At 45.0% G+C, this 18,949-nt stretch overlaps 1 protein-coding gene across 1 annotated transcript in view; it reads left to right on the top strand.

Moving 5' to 3' along the window:
* Positions 1–18,949, top strand: part of LOC126284558 (skin secretory protein xP2-like) — an 84,213-nt gene that overhangs the window by 17,227 nt on the left and 48,037 nt on the right. The window contains exon 2 of the mRNA XM_049983560.1: positions 6,411–6,577. Coding sequence (XP_049839517.1) covers positions 6,411–6,577 — 167 coding nt within the window. The remainder of the gene's footprint in view (positions 1–6,410; positions 6,578–18,949) is intronic.

Raw genomic sequence — 18,949 nt, 5'->3', positions numbered from 1 at the left:
CGCGAGCTATGTGCCGGACATCCATCATGTTGGAAGTACATCGCCATTCTTTCATGCAGTGAAACATCTTGTAGTAACATCGGTAGAACATTACGTAGGAAATCAGCATACATTGCAACATTTAGATTGCCATCGATAAAACGGGGGCCAATTTTCCTTCCTCCCGTAATGCCACACCATACATTAACCCGCCAAGGTAGCTGATGTTCCACTTGTCGCAGCCATTGTCGATTTTCCGTTGCCCAATAGTGCATATTATGCCGGTTTACGTTTCCGCTGTTGGTGAATGTCGCTTCGTGGCGAAATAGAACGCGTGCAAAAAATCTGTCATCGTCCCGTAATTTCTTTTGTTCCCAGTGGCAGAACTGTACACGGCGTTCAAAGTCGTCGCCATGCAATTCCTGGTGCATAGAAATATCGTAAGGGTGCAATCGATGTTGATGTAGCATTCTCAACACCGACATCTTTGAGATTCACGATTCTCGCGCAATTTGTCTGCTACTGATGTGCAGATTAGCCACGGCAGCAGCTAAAAGACCTACTTGGGCATCATCATTTGTTGCAGGTCGTGGTTGATGTTTCACATGTGGCTGAACACTTCCTGTTTCCTTAAATAACGTAACTATCCGGCGAACGGTTCGTCCACTTGGATGATGTCGTCCAGGATACCGGGCAGCATACATAGCACTCGCCCGTTGAGCATTTTGATCACAGTAGCCATACATCAACACGATATCGACCTTTTGCGCAATTGGTAAACGGTCCATTTTAACACGGGTAATGTATCACGAAGCAAATACTGTCCGCACTGGCGGAATGTTACTTGCTACCACGTACTTACACTTTTGTGACTATTACAGCGCCATCTATCACAAAGCGAAAAACGTGGTCCAACTAAAAAAATTCATAAAGAAATCATATTTCTTTACTTACTACACGAATATATAATAAAAAATGGGGGTTCCTATATAAAAAAAAACGTTGTTGATATCCGTTTGACCTATGGCAGCGCCGTCTAGCCGGCCAACCATAGCGCCATCTGGTTTCCCTCTTCAAGCTAGACGAGTTTCGTTCTTTGTAGTTCTTTTTTTTATTCTTTATCTTGATCCAATCCCGTCTCCGGCCATCTTATTTAGGTTTTCCGTGATTTCCCTAAATCGCTTCAGGCAAATGCCGGGATGGTTTCTTTGAAAGGGCACGGCCGATTTCCTTCCCAATCCTTCCCTAACCCGAGCTTGCGCTCCGTCTCTAATGACCTCGTTGTCGACGGGACGTTAAACACTAACCACCACCACCTTTATCTTGAGATATTTTGCCCGATGACTGTCAATGGACCACCATGTACGAGAAGTCTTGGAGTAGTATCTTCTCAGTAGACAAATACTAACAGCAGAAGGGGTCGATTAGGAGAGCTCGTAACTCCTCACGTGGACTATTTATCACACGTCATATGACTAACAAACCTATGAGAGACATTTCAACCTTTCTAAAGCTTCCTAAGTTGACTGTTTGTCTGAAGGGACTGTGGAGTGGGAACGCAAAGGAACTGCAACAGCTAAACCAAGACTAGACATACTACATGTACAGACGGACAGAAATCGTGGATCATTGAGGAGGTCGATTGTAAAAAGAATTGCGTGAAATCTGCGGAATGAATCACTTGTGAGCCCCAAAGTGCTACCAAGAGTCCAGCGAGCACGATAACTGTGCATAGGCAGTGAGAAAGAATGGTGTACGATGGTCGAACATTCCTCATAAGCAGACACTTGTGTAGTTGATTCTGAGCGACGCTTGAGGTGGGGTGAAGAGTGGCGCCACTGCACTGTGGAGTTATTTGGAGTGACGACTCACACTGTAGCCTCTGCCAATCCGACCGACAGCTTTAGATCTGGTGAATGGCGGCAGAACGGCACCTGGCGTCAGGTGTGGAGCGAACAGTGAAGTGTAGAGGAGGTGGTGCAACGGCGTGGGGAAGTGGTCCCCTAACTGCACGTAAAGAAGAAGCTAAATTCAGAATGATATGAACACCATCACTGTGATCTGCGTACGTTGGAGGAAAGATTCGGAGACTATTACTGTCTCAGCATGGCAATGCACCCGGTCATAACGCAGCATCTTTGAGGCAACGGTTTTGTTGAAAGCGTCATTCCCGAAACGGACTGGCCTGTTCGGAGACTCGACCTCAACGCAGTGGATCACCTCGCTCCAGAGCCCAACGTCCAACGTCACTTCCTCCTCTGGTTTCGGCCCTTAACAATTATGGACTGCCATTCCTCCCGACACGTTTAAACACTTCCTTCATATATATAGTTCGAGGCTACCCAGCCATTGGCCGTCGTCTGTGCGAATGAGCACAGGTTGCCCAAACTCATACGGGAATCGCCAAAGCGTGCGCGAGTAATGAGTGGATGCGAAAACGTCAATAAGGTACATTACATATGTAGTATTGTGGACAGTTGGGAATGTGAGTCTCACGGGAAGCGTGCAAGGGATAAGTCCCTGAAGTCGCGCTATTCATCTGTGTAGCCGGCACGGTAGCTCAGCGTCTTCGGTCAGAGGGTTAGCTGCCCTCTGTAATAAAAAAACTGAGTGAATGGATCAATAATGAACTTCAACGGGCGTCAGCAGACGTCCGCCACGAACAATTGAAACGAACAATAACGAACAAAATAAGATAAAAAAAAAGATGGATAGAGCGTCTGCCATGTAAGCAGGAGATCCCGGGTTCGAGTCCCGGTCGGGGCACACATTTTCAGCTGTCCACATCGAGGTATATCAACAAAACCTGTCGGCAGCTGAGGGTTTCAATTAGTCATCACTTCATTGAAAGTTTTGCCCTTAGAGTTCAAGCACACATAAACGCGAAGGGTCGGCCCACTGATATTAGTATCCACTAATAGGTGTCCGTATCAGAGTCTTCTTAGCAATATTTTCTGCCAGGCGAAGAACACTGAGGTGACAAAAGTCATGTGATAGCGATGTGTAGATATACGGATCGCGGTCATATCGATCTCTTCCGCCAGTGAAGTAATTCTGAGGTGACAAAAGTCATGTGATAGCGATGTGTAGATATACGGATCGCGGGCAGATCGATCTCTCCTGCCAGTGAAGCAATTCTGAGGTGAAAAAAGGCATGTGATACCGAAATTCACATATAAAGATGGCGGTTGTGTGGCATACACAAGGTATAAAATGGCGGTCCACTGGAGGAGCAGTATTTTCTACACATATGACTTAAGTGAAAGGGTTTCCGACTTGATTATGGCCGCATGACGTGGATTAACAGACTTTGAACTCCGAATGGTAGTTGGAGCTAGACGCACGAACATTCCATTTTAGCATTTTGGAAATCGTAAGGGAATTCAGTATTCTGACATCCACAGTGTCAAGAGTGTTTCGAGAATACCAGATTTCAGGCATTACCTCTCAGCACGGACGACGGAGTGGCCGCTGTCCTTCATTTAATGATAGTAGTGGCGTTTGCATAGAGATGTCAGTGCTATTACCTTTGCTAACATCGCCTGTAGCTCCTCTCCTGTACTCGAGACGATATAGGGTGGACCCTTAACAAGTGCAAAAACGTGACCTGTTCAGATGAGTTCCGATTGCAGCCGGTAAGAGATCATGGGAGAGTTCGAGGATGCCGCTTAGAGATGCCAGCGCTAACTGACATGCGTGAAATAACAGCCGAAATCAATGTGGGACGTACCACGAACAAACACTGAGGCCAGATTTGGTGCTAATGGGCTATGGGAGCGGCCTATCGACGCTATTACCTTTGCTAACGGCTCCTGTAACGCCTCTCCTGTGCTCGAGACCGTATCCGTTGGACCCTTGACGAGTGGAAAACTGAGTCCCGATTTCAATTGGTAAGACCTCACGGTAGAGTTCAAGGATGGCGCAGATCATACGAAGCCATGGACCCAGGATCTCAACAACGCAATGTGCAAGCTGGTGGTGGCTCCATATGGTGCTGGCTGCGTTTACATGGAATGGAGTGGTTCCTCTGGTCCAACTGAACCGATCATTAACTGGAAATAGTTATGTTCGGCTACTCGGAGACCATTCGCAGCCACCAACGATAGATTTTTTATGGATGACATCGCGCCTCGCGCAGTGTCACCGGTCCACAGCTGTTCTCGATTAGTCTGAAGAACATTCTGGACATTTCGAGTGAATAATTTGAACACCCAAATCGCCCGACATCGAACGTGTGTGGGACATAATTGAAAGTTCAGTTCGTCCACAACCTCCTGCACCTGCCACATTTTCTTTGTACAGGCAGCAGGGCTCAATATTTCTGCAGCAGCTTCCAATGACTTGTTGAGTCCACGCCATGTCAACTCGCTGTACCACTCTTGGCGAAAGGTAGTCCGACGCGATACGAGGAGCTTCTTGATGCTTGCCGATGATACACCCGATAGACAAGAATTAACTGGTGAAATTGTAAACGAAGTTTTTCAGGAAATCATTAAGTGGTTCTCTGCAAGTGGGCTCTCATTAAACTTTGACAAAACACAGTATATACAGTTCCACACAGTAAATGGAATGACCGCTTTAATAAATAGAGACTTCGATCAGAAAGCGGTAGCTAAAGTAGAATATTCAAAATTTCTAGGTGTATGCATTGATGAGAGGTTGAACTGGAAAAAACACACTGAGGATCTGCTGAAACGTTTGAGTTCAGCTACTTATGCTGTTTGGATCATTACAAATTTTGGCGATATACATCTGAGTAAGTTAGCTTAGCACGCCTATTTTCATTCTCTGCTTTCTTTGGCATCATATTCTGGGGTAACTCATCATTAAGTAAAAGAGTGTTCAATGCACAAAAGCATGTAATGAGACTAATTGCTGGAGCTCATCCCAGATCATCCTGCAGGCACTCATTTAAAGAGCTAGAGATCTTCACTGTAGCCTCTCAATATATATATATATATATATATATATATATATATATATATATATATATATATATATATATATATTCACTTATTAAATTTGTTATTAATAATCCGAACGAATTCAAAAGTAATAGCAGTTTACATGGCTACAACACTAGGAGAAATGACGATCTTCACTACTCAAGGCTAAATCTAACTTTGGCTCAGAAGGGGGTAAATTATGCTGCCACGAAAGTTCTTTGGCCACTTACATAATAGCATCAAAAGTCTGACATATAGCTATATAGCATTTAAAAGGAAATTAAAAGAATTTCTTAATAGCAACTCCTTCTACTCATTAGATGAATTTTTGGATATAGTAAGTGGGTAATTTCCCAACCCCCACAAAAAATTTAAAATATTAAGTGTCATGTAATATTTTGTCTACTGTAATATCTTGTATAGACACCTTTTATTAACCTGACACGTTCCACATCATTATGAACTGTCCTGTTCATGATCTATGGAACAAGTGCTCATATAATCTAATCTAATCTAGTGATCTACCAACAGCCGTATATATTGTAAAAAATTTATTTTATTTTATGAACTTCGATGTGCTACCAGTTTCGGCATTACATTGATGCCATCTTCAGGCACCACTCGTCACAGATGTAAAACCGCTATACACGAAAGGAGTCATATAACTGGATCCGTGAATCAATCCGTCCTGGTCGTGCGGTAGCGTTCTCGATCCCGCGCCCGGGTTCCCGGGTTCGACTCTCGGCGGGGTCAGGGATTTTCTCTGCCTCGTGATGGCTGCGGGGTTGTGTGTTGTCCTCTGGTGGTGCGGTAGCGTTCTCGCTTCCCGCGCCCGGGTTCCCGGGTTCGATTCCCGGCGGGGTCAGGGATTTTCTCTGCCTCGTGATGGCTGCGGGGTTGTGTGTTGTCCTCTGGTGGTGCGGTACCGTTCTCGCTTCCCGCGCCCGGGTTCCCGGGTTCGATTCCCGGCGGGGTCAGGGATTTTCTCTGCCTCGTGATGGCTGCAGGGTTGTGTGTTGCCCTCTGGTGGTGCGGTAGCGTTCTCGCTTCCCGCGCCCGGGTTCCCGGGTTCGATTCCCGGCGGGGTCAGGGATTTTCTCTGCCTCGTGATGGCTGGGGGTTTGTGTGTTGTCCTTAGGTTAGTTAGGTTTAAGTAGTTCTAAGTTCTTGGGGACTGATGACCATAGATGTTAAGTCCCATAGTGCTCAGAGCAATTTGAACCATTTCAATCCGTCCTGCATCAGCTCTTGGTGGCCAGGCGACACAGGCTGAGGTATGACTTGTCACCTCAGTGGATGTAGTTATCAGTAACAGCTGTTACCCCCGGCTGCCTGCCGCCAGCTGGTTGCGCGCCGATGCTGGCAGTGCCAGCAGCAGGTGTCCGAGGCGTCGGGGGCGGCTGCGTGGGCGCGCTCCGCCCCAGCGCCGGCTATTCGCGTCACGGCGGCCGTTGTGTCATTGCCCGCCGGCCCTCGGTGTTGCAGCGGCTGACCTTGGCGGCGACCTGCGCGTGGCTGTGCCTGCTGGCGGGCGTCCAGCGCGCGGGCGCGGGCGTCGCCTACTACGGGAGCGCCGCACAGGCGCAGCAGCTGCTGCCCGGCTCTGCCAGCGTCGTGCTCGTCCCGCAGGGCAGCACCGCCAACCTCGCCAGGTAACGCCGCCGCGTCTGCGCCGCCCGCTACCTGCTAGTCGTTGCTTCCCAGCACCTTCAGAGCTGTACCTCTCGCACTCCACCTCATCATGGCCTAGTGTTTCTACACTGCTACCCGACACCTTCATCAGCAACACATTTTAGTCCTCCCCTTTGTTAGTATTGCTAACTAACAACAATACCATCATCATGTACGGTGTTAGGGGTTCTTGTTGTTGTGGTCTTCAGTCCTGGGACTGGTTTGATGCAGCTCTCCATGCTACTCTATCCGGTACAAGCTTCTTCATCTCCCAGTACCTACTACAGCCTAGATCCTTTTGAATCTGTTTAGTGTATTCATCTCTTAGTCTCCCTCTACGATTTTTACCCTCCACGCTGCCCTCCAATACTAAAATGGTGATCCCTTGATGCCTCAGAACATGTCCTACCAACCGATCCCTTCTTCTACTCAAGTTGTGCCACAAAATTCTCTTCTCTCCAATTCTATTCAATACCTCCTCGTTAGTTATGTCATCTACCCATCTAATCTTCAGCATTCTTCTGTAGCACCACATTTCGAAAGCTTCGATTCTCTTCTTGTCCAAACTATTCATTGTCCATGTTTCACTTCCATACATTGTTACGCTCCATACAAATACTTTCAGAAACGACTTCCTGACATTTAAAATATACTCAATGTTAACAAATTTTTCTTCTTCAGAAACGCTTTCCTTGCCATTGACAGTCTACATTTTATATCCTCTCTACTTCGACCATCATCAGTTATTTTGCTCCCCAAATAACAAAATTAGTTTACTATTTTAAGTGTCTCATTTCCTAACCTAATGCCCTCATTATCACCCGACTTAATTCGACTACATTCCATTATCCACGTTTTGCTTTTGTTGATATTCATCTTATACCCTCCTTTCAGAACACTGTCCATTCCGTTCAACTGCTCTTCCAAGTCCTTTGCTGTCTCTGACGGAATTACAACGTCATCGGGAAACCACAAACCTTTTTTTTTTCTCCGTGGATTTTACTACCTACTCCGAACTTTTCTCTTGTTTCCTTTAGTGCTTGCTCAATATACTGTGCTCGTTGGTACATAAAGCTGTAACTACACCAGGGTGTTAGTTGTTTTCTTTTTTTGGCAATCACATACACTACTGGCCATTGAAATTGCTACACCACGAAGATGACATGCTAGAGACACGAAATTTAACACACAGGAAGAAGATGCTATGATATGCAAATGATTAGTTTTGCAGAGCATTCACACAAGGCTGGCGCCGGTGGCGACACCTACAACGTGCTGACATGACGAAAGTATCCAACCGATTTCTCATACACAAACAGCAGTTGACCGGCGTTGCCTGGTGAATTGTTGTTGTGATGCCTCCTGTAAGGAGGAGAAATGCGTACCACCACGTTTAAGACTTTCATAAAGGTTCCGATTGTAGCCTATCGCGATTGTGGTTTTTCTTATCGCGACATTGCTGCTCGCGTTGGTCGAGATCCCATGACTGTTAGCGGAATGTGGAATCGGTGAGTTCAAGAGGGTAATACAGAACGCCGTGCTCGATCCCAACGGCCTCGTATCACTAGCAGTCGACATGACAGGCATCTTATCCGCATGGCTGTAACGGATCGTGCACCCACGTCTCGATCCCTGAGTCAACACATGGGGACGTTTGCAAGACAACAACCTTCTGCACGAACAGTTCGATGACGTTTTCAGCACCATGGACTATCAGCTCGGAGACCATGGCTGCGGTTACCCTTGACGCTGCATCATGGGCAGGAGCGCCTGCTATGGTGTACTCATCACCGAACCTGGGTGCACGAATGACAAAACGTTTACAACATCGTGATGGTCGCATCCGTGTTTCGCGACATCGCGGTGAACGCACATTGGAAGCGTGTATTCGTCATCGCCATACTGGCGTATCACCCGGCGTGATGGTATGGGGTGCCATTGGTTACACGTCTCGGTCACCTCTTGTTCGCACTGACGGCACTTTGAACAGTGGACGTTACATTCCAGATGTGTTACGACCCGTGGCTCTACCCTTCATTCGATCCATTCGAAGCCCTACATTTCAGCAGTATAATGCACGGCCGCATGTTGCAGGTCCTGTACGGGCCTTTCTGGGTACAGAAAATGTTCGACTGCTCCCCTAGTCAGCACATTCTCCAGATTTCTCTCCAATTGAAAACGTCTGGTCAATGGTGGCCGAGCAACTGGCTCGTCACAATACGCCAGTCACTACTCTTGATGAACTGTGGTATCGTGTTGAAGCTGCATGGGCAGCTCTACCTGTACACACCATCCAAGCTCTGTTTGGCTCAATGCCCAGGAGTATCAAGGTCGTTATTACAGCTAGTGGTGGTTGTTCTGGGTACTGATTTCTCAGGATCTATGCACCCAAATTGCGTGAAAATGTAATCACATGTCAGTTCTAGAATAATATATTTGTCCAATGAATACATGTTTGTCATGTGCATTTCTTCTTGGTGTAGCAATTTTAATGGCCAGTAGTGTAATTTACTGCCTGATGTTTTTTTTTCACAGTCGTAAGTGCACCGTGAATTGGACTATGCCTGTCAGTATTGCCCACATGTCCATACTTCAATACCTGGCCTGCTGGTCCAGAGGAAAATAAACCTTAATGGGTTGTTTGTACCATGCCTACATGGAGATATAAATCAAGATCAAAACATACTATTCGTAATAGCTATAATTATTAGTATGCAAATGAAGTAAATACTGATTTACTACTGTTCCACACACAGGCCTCAGTCATCAATAGAAACATCTCCACTTATATTCCTACCACCCAGTATATTACAAAAACAACTCGATGACTTATTCAAGAAATACAACTCCTCGCTCCTCATATTGCCCAATTCAATAACGCATAGATCCAGTTTCAGCCCATATTTCTCTTGACACTTATTGACAGACTCGTCGGATGTCCTCCTGAAGGGTATCGTGCAAAATTCTGTCCAGTTTCCACGTTATGTCCCCAACATACCGAACTGGTTGGAGAGCCCTGCCCATAACCCTCCAGTTGGGGATAGACCGGGCGAACGTCTTGGTCAGGAGGCGTGGAAGGGTTTGTCAAGCACGAATACAACCAGTAGAAACCCACACCGTGTGCAGGAGGTCTTCACCTTGCTGAAATGTGAACCCATGCAGGTTTTCAAAAAGGGCAACAAAGCAGGCGAAGAGCCTCTGTGCTGTCAGAGTGCCAATGATGACAGCCAAAGCGGTTCTTCTATGAAATGAAATAGCTCAGGCCATCACACCTAGTTGTCCGGCCATGTGGCGGGAAACATTCAGATTGGTATCCCACTGCTGTCCGGGGTGTCTCCACACACGTCTTTGTCCTGGAATCCTATTTACTGGAGTAGAATTGTGTTCGCTGGTAAGCCCCGCTTCAAACTAAGCCCTGATGACCAGCAAAGAGGTGTCTGCAGAGGCCTCAGAGAGCGGTGGGGTTCCAACCAGACTGCCGCCTGCCGTACAGTCTGACAACAGAAGTGATGGTGTGAGCTGTCATTTCCTTTCATAGCAGTTGGTGGTCATCCGCGATACCCTCACAGCACAGCGGTACGTCGACGAAATTCTACGCCCCGTTGTGTTGTCCTTCATAGCAAGCCATCCTGGGATTACATTTCAGCAAGGTAACGTCCGCCCACAAATGGTTAAAATGGCCCTAACACTATGGGACTTCAGTCCCCTAGAACTACTTAAACCGAACTAACATAAGGACATCACACACATCCACGCCCGAGGCAGGATTCGAACCTGAGACCGTAGCTGTAGCACGGTTCCGGACTGTAGCGCCTAGAACCGCTCAGCCACCCCGGCCGGCTGTCCACACACACACAGCGAGAGTTTCTACAGGTTTTCTACGTGCTTGCCCAACCCTACCTTGGCCAGTGAGGTCGCTAATTCAGAACGTTTGTAGTGTTAGGGACAGAGTCGTAAAGCCAATTTGGATTTTCACGACCTGTCGAGTCAAATGGACAGAATATCCCTCAGGAGGACATTCAACAACTCTGTCACTGAATGCCAAGCCGAATAACTGATGGTACGGGGGCCAGAGGTCTGACAACGCCTTATTGACTAGGTCAATTTGTGAAGCTCTTCCTCCAGTTTTCCTGAAATCGTAATAACGATTTGTTGATCTCTGTATATACATCACACTACGGATTTCCGTCGTATTCGACAGTTCCAACGTGGTGTCTCGTTTTTTTTCCACTCAGAACGTATTTATAGCGAGAGTTTTCAGGAAAATTTTCTGAATACTTTATTATGAGGGACTTGTGGTCTCCAGTGGTTGGTTACTGAATGACTGTATTTCGTTTGACTTCTTAATGCTACTTTTCCTTCTATTTCTACCACACTGACGATATGAGTGCAACAGCGCAAATGTCGATGGGTTGCATTGCATTTCTTGTTTCGAAACAAACTTGTTCCATCCGTTCACGGTAACTGCCTTTGACAGTAATAATACTCAACAATTTCAGTATTAGTTTACAGCGAGCCATCGCACACCTGTGGTCCCTTATACAAAAACACTTATAAAACATCTCTAACTATTTCTGAAATTTTGTTAGTGGAGGATGGGATAATCTATACGCAGTAAATGGAGAAAATAATATGAACACATGTGAAAAGAAACTAAATCTTTATTAGTAGGTTGTCTGCCTTCCTTTCTTTTTATTTACTGTCTCCATTCCATCTCGGACAGACAGAAACAGATGTCGTGACAACAGAAGGATTACATACTCACCCTTCCACCAAAAACCCCGCAAATCCTCGTAGTGTCCTTGAACTACCCCACAAAGTTCCAGTCATATAGAGATCAGGGAGCTGAAGAGAGTACACTAAGTTCATCATCCAATCCATTAAACTAGTCTCGGATAATTCCAGAAGTGATCATGGGAGCATTTCGTCTTAGTACCTAGGTTCTCGCTAACTGGGATGCGCAGTTTGTTTCATAGTGCAAAGATGGTCCCATAGTTCCTCCTTTCCGGAAATCCATGGATCTAGCAAAAGTGGGCAAGGCCATCACTGAAACACAATCATGTTTCAGACTAGCTGGAGACGGTAGCACGATATGTCGTTGTCCTGCGTTTTCTGGACCTACCCATTTCAGAGATCTCCTGTCAGTTTCAAGGAGCTTGCATTACGACTTTTCCCCTGTTTAGTGTTAACTGCCGTTACGGTCGACTCGGTACTTCTCCCAACAATCACAATAGTGGCCGCTTTCATTATAGAAGTTAAGACAAGCCCTAGTAATAATACAAGTTTTAAAAACTGAGCGATCATAAATAATTAAGTTTTAACATTGAAACTAACCGAAATCACTGGTAGTAATAGGCCGTGAGTAAACTAGAGGGAGAAGGGGCACTACTTGTTCCTCTTTGAGTACTGCTGGTACACACGTGTCCAAATTATTTTGTCCACTTGCCGTATCTCGTGTTATAAAAGTGTTTCGAAATTGTTGCCCAACACCTTCAGCAAGAAGTTATCTGCCTCTCTAGTGGTAGGCTTTGAATACTGCTGACATTATCGTCAACAACAAGTTATCTTTTTCCTGTTGTAGCAGTGCTTCATCTTCCCACACCATAAAACATCAGGAGCGATGCAAGCTATGTGACCGCACTTTGCGAAACCTTTTTCTGTTTCTGACCGACACTCTCACAAAGATCACTGATAACTCCAGCCATCGATACCTCCCCTAAATAGCATTTCCCTAAACAACTAAGCACTGATTTCTGCAGTAGACTTTCATTTTGAAGAACCCCGATTCAAATCCTATCTTGGCAGCCAACTTTTTTTTTTTTTGTGAAAACCTAATTCCCTCATGTGGATTGCGGCATTGTTGATTAAATAATGGTACTTGTATTCCCTTCCTAGTCACTATCTGATCCGAACTTGTGCTGCGTCTCTAATGACAGCACCTTCGACAGAGTGATAGGTAAAAAAAAAGCAGGAATCCATCGTCGATGACGCGTACGATAAAGGAGAAGGAATGCCTATGTCTCTCCAGTTTTTGAGTGAGGTGGGAGTGAGCGGAAGAGTTTCATTTCATAGGTTTCCTCCTAACTGTTTGACAACAATTTTAGTCACATACACACACCACATACACACAGAGACACATACTAACTAGCAGCAGCAACAACAACAACAGTATTTAAGCTCCTAATAAATCCCTGTAAAAGACGAAGTCGAGGAATTCTATTGTCTTGGAAGGAAAATAACGTACGATAGACGAAGGAAGAAGGATACAGAAAGGAGATTAGCATATTTACAATGAGCTTTCTTCCCTAAAATAAGCCCGCATCTCGTGGTCGTGTGGTGGCGTTCTCGCTTCCCACACCCGGGTTCGATTCTTGGCGGATCAGGGATTTTCTCTGCCTCGTGATGGCTGGGAGTTGTGTGCTGTCCTTAGGATAGTTAGGTTTAAGTAGTTCTAAGTTCTAGGGGACTGATGACCATAGATGTTAAGTCCCATAGTGGTCAGAGCCAACCCTAAAATAAATCCAGTAGTATCAAACATAGGCTTAAGTAGAGGAAAAAAATTCTGAGAATGTACCTCTGGAGCATTCTATGGCACACAAGCGTGGACTGTGAGAAAACGAGAAGGGAAGAGAATCGAAGTGTTTGAGACGTGGTGCCACAGAAGTATGCTGTCAATTAAGAAGACTAAAAATGAAAATAGTAACAGATCAAAATCGGCTTCAGTTGCAAGTAATTTCTTATTTATTACACCACAGATTTCGAAGTCTAAAGTATTATCTTCAGGTGCAACCAAATAATTATAGAAACACAAACGTATGGCAGTCGGGCCAGTTAGTCCTGAGGAGTCACACCCACGCTAAACAATAGCATGGGAGCGTAGGCCCAGCAACCTTGGTGTCCTCGTCGACAGCCGACATGACATCTGAGAATGAAGCTTTACGCTTCGAAACTGGTCGAGTAATAAATAACAAATTACTAGAGACTGAAGACTCAACTAATATTTTCCTTGGTTCCAGAAGTTCGTCTGATCAAATATTTTGTAAAAAACTAAATGTCATATGCCGTTGTTAGCTGGGACACCCACGCTCTGGTTTGATCTACCTATCGGAAACGCTGTCCTTCCTCTGCGCGTTGTTGGCCCCTTTGCGTTGCGGATAATTGAGAGGTGTGTTGTATGTGTATTTCTAGAGTGCAAGCGAGTGTACTCTACTGTTGTATGACTACGACGAGAGAGGGCGGAGGGTGAAATCCGGTGCCGGTACATAGCCTGCTGCTCTTGAAGAGCAACGAAGCGACCGCCCAGCTTAAGCTCACCATCCGATAAACAAATAACCAACAGTGTCACACGCACTACCTTCATGAGACACTGCAGAGAGTTTTGGAATCTAGCCCCCTACATAGGTGCAAACATTCTTGATCGGCGGCTTCACACCACGTCCTCTGGCCGCTTTTCCGGGCAAGTCAGGCAGTGAAAAGTTCATTCATCATCAGGATTTGAACCTGCTTGCAGCTGTGTCGAGCGCAGCAGTGCAGTCACGAGTTAGCAACCTCGCTTACAGACGCAGACACTAAGTGAGCTGAAAAGATAATAAATGAAGAGGTTGTCATCAGAATCGGCGAGCAAGGAATATAAGAAAAAAAAACGAGTGGAAGAAGGGATAGGTTGTTGGTGGGATACATCTAACTTCCAGGGTAATAGGGCGAAAAGTATAGTGGAGAGCAAAGCTAAAAGAAAAACATTTCTGAAGCTCATCTGGACAGCTGGTTTAAAAGTGTTATTTAAACATTGTTACTGTAAAACCCTAGTGGCTGAATCACCCTTGAGAACCTCTGAAGTTATGTCCAAGTGCATAGGAGAAGGGCGGAGTCTGCCTGATATACGTGGCATGCGATGTCATTCTGTCCACCTATGAAAATACTGACTCTGCTTGCTGGCTGGTATAACGAGCAACCACAATGAGCTCGGTACAACGGGCTCTTGGATAAAATCGACCGATTAAATATGGCATTAACGTAAACATTAGCCTAAGCTGCAGGTCCATCTGTTATCTCACACTTTATTTGTCATTCACATTCGTTGGCTTCCGCAACTCCCAACCAGACTGTCACCTTTCAACCTAACCTAGGCCTGAGGCTACGACACATATCAGTCTGTCACCTCAACCAAATGCATGGACGTCAGCCGAACGGCAGTTGTAGTGCTCTCATTTTAGTGACTCATGGTGTATGCGATATGTGTAGCTCTACGGCATGGGTAGCCCATCTCACTTCCTGGTTGGAAAGAATAACACCGCACAGATTAAGTGCCACTGTTCCCGATTGTGTCTAGCATTACGCTGTGGGTTACTGCTGCATGGTAACGTTAAAGGGTACAACAGATGGAAGTCATCAGTCTGTTGCAGACCCCTCTTCGCGCTAGAGCTGGCGTTAAGAGTACGTTGTTCTTACACGCTCTGCGACTAATGAGAGGCCATGTTATCACTGTTGTCGGAATAGATACAAAATCCCGGCACGTCTGATCGCAATACTATTCAATAGCAACCGCGTAAAGGCTTACTATGAACTCTTGAAATGAAATCGTCGAGATCAATTTCTGCAGCCCTGGTCAACAGTGTGTGTATGACATGGGTCGTCATCGGATAGTTTTACATCAGTCAATAGTCGGGCTTCATTACTGCAGATCTATCAACGATTCAGCGCTGCACATCAGTTGTGAGATATCTATCGTTCATCACAAATGACGGAATCTCTTTTGTATATCCATAAAACTCTGTTTCCAACAGAGAGTGGCATATACGCTGAACGTTGGTTGACACTTCAAGTTGGTTGACTGCACCACTGCGAAAAAAAAAAACAAGTCCACATGTCTCTCTCTCCTCATTAAGCAGGCAACCGTATCACATGGGGCCTTTATGGTCGATATGATTTCTCCGATGACTCTTTTATTGTGGCTGTCAAAAAATGGTTCAAATGGCTCTGAGCACTATGGGACTTAACATCTGAGGTCATCAGTCCCCTAGAACCTTGAACCACTTAAACCTAACTAACCTAAGGACACCACACACATCCATACCCGAGGCAGGATTCGAACCTGCGTCCGCAGCGGTCTCGCGGTTCCGGACTGAAGCGCCTAGAACCGCTCGGCCACATCGGCCGGCTTGTGCAATCAAATGATGCAATGTCGTATAGGCAGATAATTTGGTTCCATTTAGTCACTTATAGCTCGCCACTGGAGTCGTGTGTCCGATCACATTTGACGTGTGTCCGGCCACAATGAGCACGTTTTCAGGTATTTACGAAGGGGCACCGAGCGGGGTGACACAGCGGTAAGACAATGAACTCGCGTCTATGAGGTCGGTGGTTTGTATCCACCACAAAAAGTCATTGTTTTTCATTGTACCCTTTAAAAGGGTCATTGCCAGTTTTCTTCTCCCAATCCAAACTGTGATCGACGAAACTTTAAACCATAATATTTCAGCCCGGTTTGGAGTAGCATGTAGGAGTATGCCCAAAATTCTGAGGTGTCATGTTGTAGTGCGTGCGTAGAGATAGATATCGTGGCAAAAGGATATTGCTGATTCTATTTTCCCTTAGATATGAGTCTCTAGGAAAGAACTTCTCATTTTTCTACCAGCGGATCCTCTTTTTTTCCAGTCGGCTGATGTATAGCATCCACTGGTTCTCAAAAGAAATCATCACAATGTTCGACCTCGAATTATGGAAACCACGGAAAAGTAGATAATGGGTCGCTAGCAGGGGATTTTCTCTTGCAGGCACTGTCAGCCACCAACTAGACTCAATTCGCACTTCGAGACACCATTGAGAGATCGGTGTAGATCATACCATACAAAAAAAGTCTGGTATTACACGGTAGTAGTTTTTCCTTTATTGAGACTTTGGGGTATTTATTCTTGAAGCTTCTTAGTTTCTTTCCTGAGCTGCTGCCCTTATTAAGGACCTGAAGGGGCGACGAGGGGCGTGAGAGAGTTGCAGTCTGTGAAAGAACTTCTGTCTGATAGGATGTAATAATTTATTTCATTACTGTGCAAGGAAATGTTAGTCTACCAACATAAATGAGGATGTGTTGCTGTTGTGGTCTTCAGTCCTGAGACTGGTTTGATGCAGCTCTCCATGCTACTCTATCCTGTGCAAGCTTCTTCATCTCCCAATACGTACTGCAGCCTACATCCTTCTGAATCTGTTTAGTGTATTCATCTCTTGGTCTCCATCTTCTCCCCAATACTTCCTCATTAGTTACGTGATCTACCCATCTAATCTTCAACATTCTTCTGTAGCACCACATTTCAAAGGCTTCTATTCTCTTGTCGTCGAAACTATTTATCGTCCATGTTTCACTTCCATACATGGCTACACTCCATACGAATACTTTCAGAATCGACTTTCTAACATTTAAATCTATACTCAATGTTAACAAATTTCTCTTCTTCAGAAAAGGTTTCCTTGCCATTGCCAGGCAACATTTTATATCCTATATATAAATGAGGATAGAAAAGTAATAAATACGAAAAATTGTTTAAGAAATATTAATAAAAATCGTGAACGAAATGTAAGAAACATTATGTGTGCTGTCGACGCGACGACTAGAAACGTGACGTCTGAATTCAGTAGCGGGTGCGGAAAGGAAAATGCGAAATTAGCTAAGCTACAAAACGATGGTTTGAAGACGAAACAGTATAACACAAAGTTATTGGTATCAACAGACGCTGACAAGTGGCAAGATAATTTTGTCGTGAAGCGTTTGCTTTACAACTATGGACTGCAGAACGGATCACTTTTTAGCGAATTTATCGCAGCCGTCATTTTATGTCATTCAGAAAAAGTGGCAGAGTTCTCACATTAATTCAGAATTCCAGAATGTCTTTGTTCTATGTCGTTCGGTCTTGGAGTGACGGTGAGCTGTTACGTGTAGTCGACTTAAAAATGCGGTCTGCGTCGGCTGCCATAGCGGGAACGTCCGGTGGGACTGCTCCCGTGTGCGTGACCTGACTTGACTGAAAGCGTTCGTACGTCGCCCCTAATATATTCACTATTCTATTAATACCGACACGTCCAAATTCGCTGTCAGTATTCTGTGAACGACACCAAGTTTAAATCTGATGTCGAAAATAAAAAAAACTCCATTGGGACAAAAAATGAAATATTTATTGAAAGTATGAATTAGAAGCAGCTTCAGAGAAAGATCATCATAGAACCCTCAGAGAAACCAGTTCTTTTATAGCGTCACATTACAGTATTACAGGTCTCAATCTCTTTTTCGCTTCCCTCCACACCCCTCCCCCAACCCCTCCCCAGCTCCTATCTCTCATTCCATTTTTCCAAAGTACGTTACTGTATTTGATGGGTTCCGACTTAATTTCATCCACCCCAGCCGCTTTATTGCACTGCAATCTAATGACCATTTTGAGGAAGTGGAGAAAATGGTCAATAGATTGCAGTGCAATAAAGCGGCTGGGGTGGATGAAATTAAGTCGGAACTCATAAAATACAGTGGAATGTCAGGTCTTAAATGGCTACACAGGATAATTGAAATGGTGTGGGAGTCGGGACAGGTTCCATCAGACTGGACGAAAGCAGTAATCACACCAATCTTTAAACATGGAAACAGAAAAGATTGTAACAATTACAGAGGTATCTCTTCAATCAGCGTTGTGGGTAAAATCGTCTCAGGTATTGTTGAAAGGAAAGTGAGAGTATTAGTTGAGGACCAATTGTATGAAAATCAGTGTGGGTTTAGGCCTCTTAGAGGTTGTCAGGGCCAGATCTTTAGCTTACGGCAAATAATGGAGAAGTGTTATGAGTGGAACAGGGAATTGTATCTATGCTTTATAGATCTAGAAAAGGAATATGACTGGGTTCCTAGGAGGAAGTTATTGTTTGTTCTACGAGATTATGGAATAGGAGGCAAACTTTTGCAAGCAATTAAAGGTCTTTACATAGATAGTCAGGCAGCAGTTAGAGTTGACGGTAAATTGAATTCATGGTTCAAAGTAGTTTCAGGGGTAAGGCAAGGCTGCAACCTGTCTCCACTCTTGTTTATATTATTTATGGATCATATGTTGAAAACAATAGACTGGCTGGGTGAGATTAAGATATGTGAACACAAAATAAGCAGTTTCGAATACGCGGATGACTTAGTTGTGATGGCAGATTCGATTGAATGCTTGCAAAGTAATATTTCAGAGCTAGATCAGGACTGTAAGGATTATGGTATGAAGAATAGCATATCCAAAACGAAAGTAATGTCAGTGGGAAAGAATTGAGTGCCAAATAGGAGGAACAAAGTTAGAACAGGTGGACGGTTTCAAGTAGTTAGGATGCATATTCTCACAGGT

The sequence above is a fragment of the Schistocerca gregaria genome, chromosome 8, assembly GCF_023897955.1.
Source record: "Schistocerca gregaria isolate iqSchGreg1 chromosome 8, iqSchGreg1.2, whole genome shotgun sequence".
In the NCBI taxonomy this organism is placed as follows: Eukaryota; Metazoa; Arthropoda; class Insecta; order Orthoptera; family Acrididae; genus Schistocerca; species Schistocerca gregaria.
This window is presented reverse-complemented; position numbering and strand designations above follow the sequence as displayed.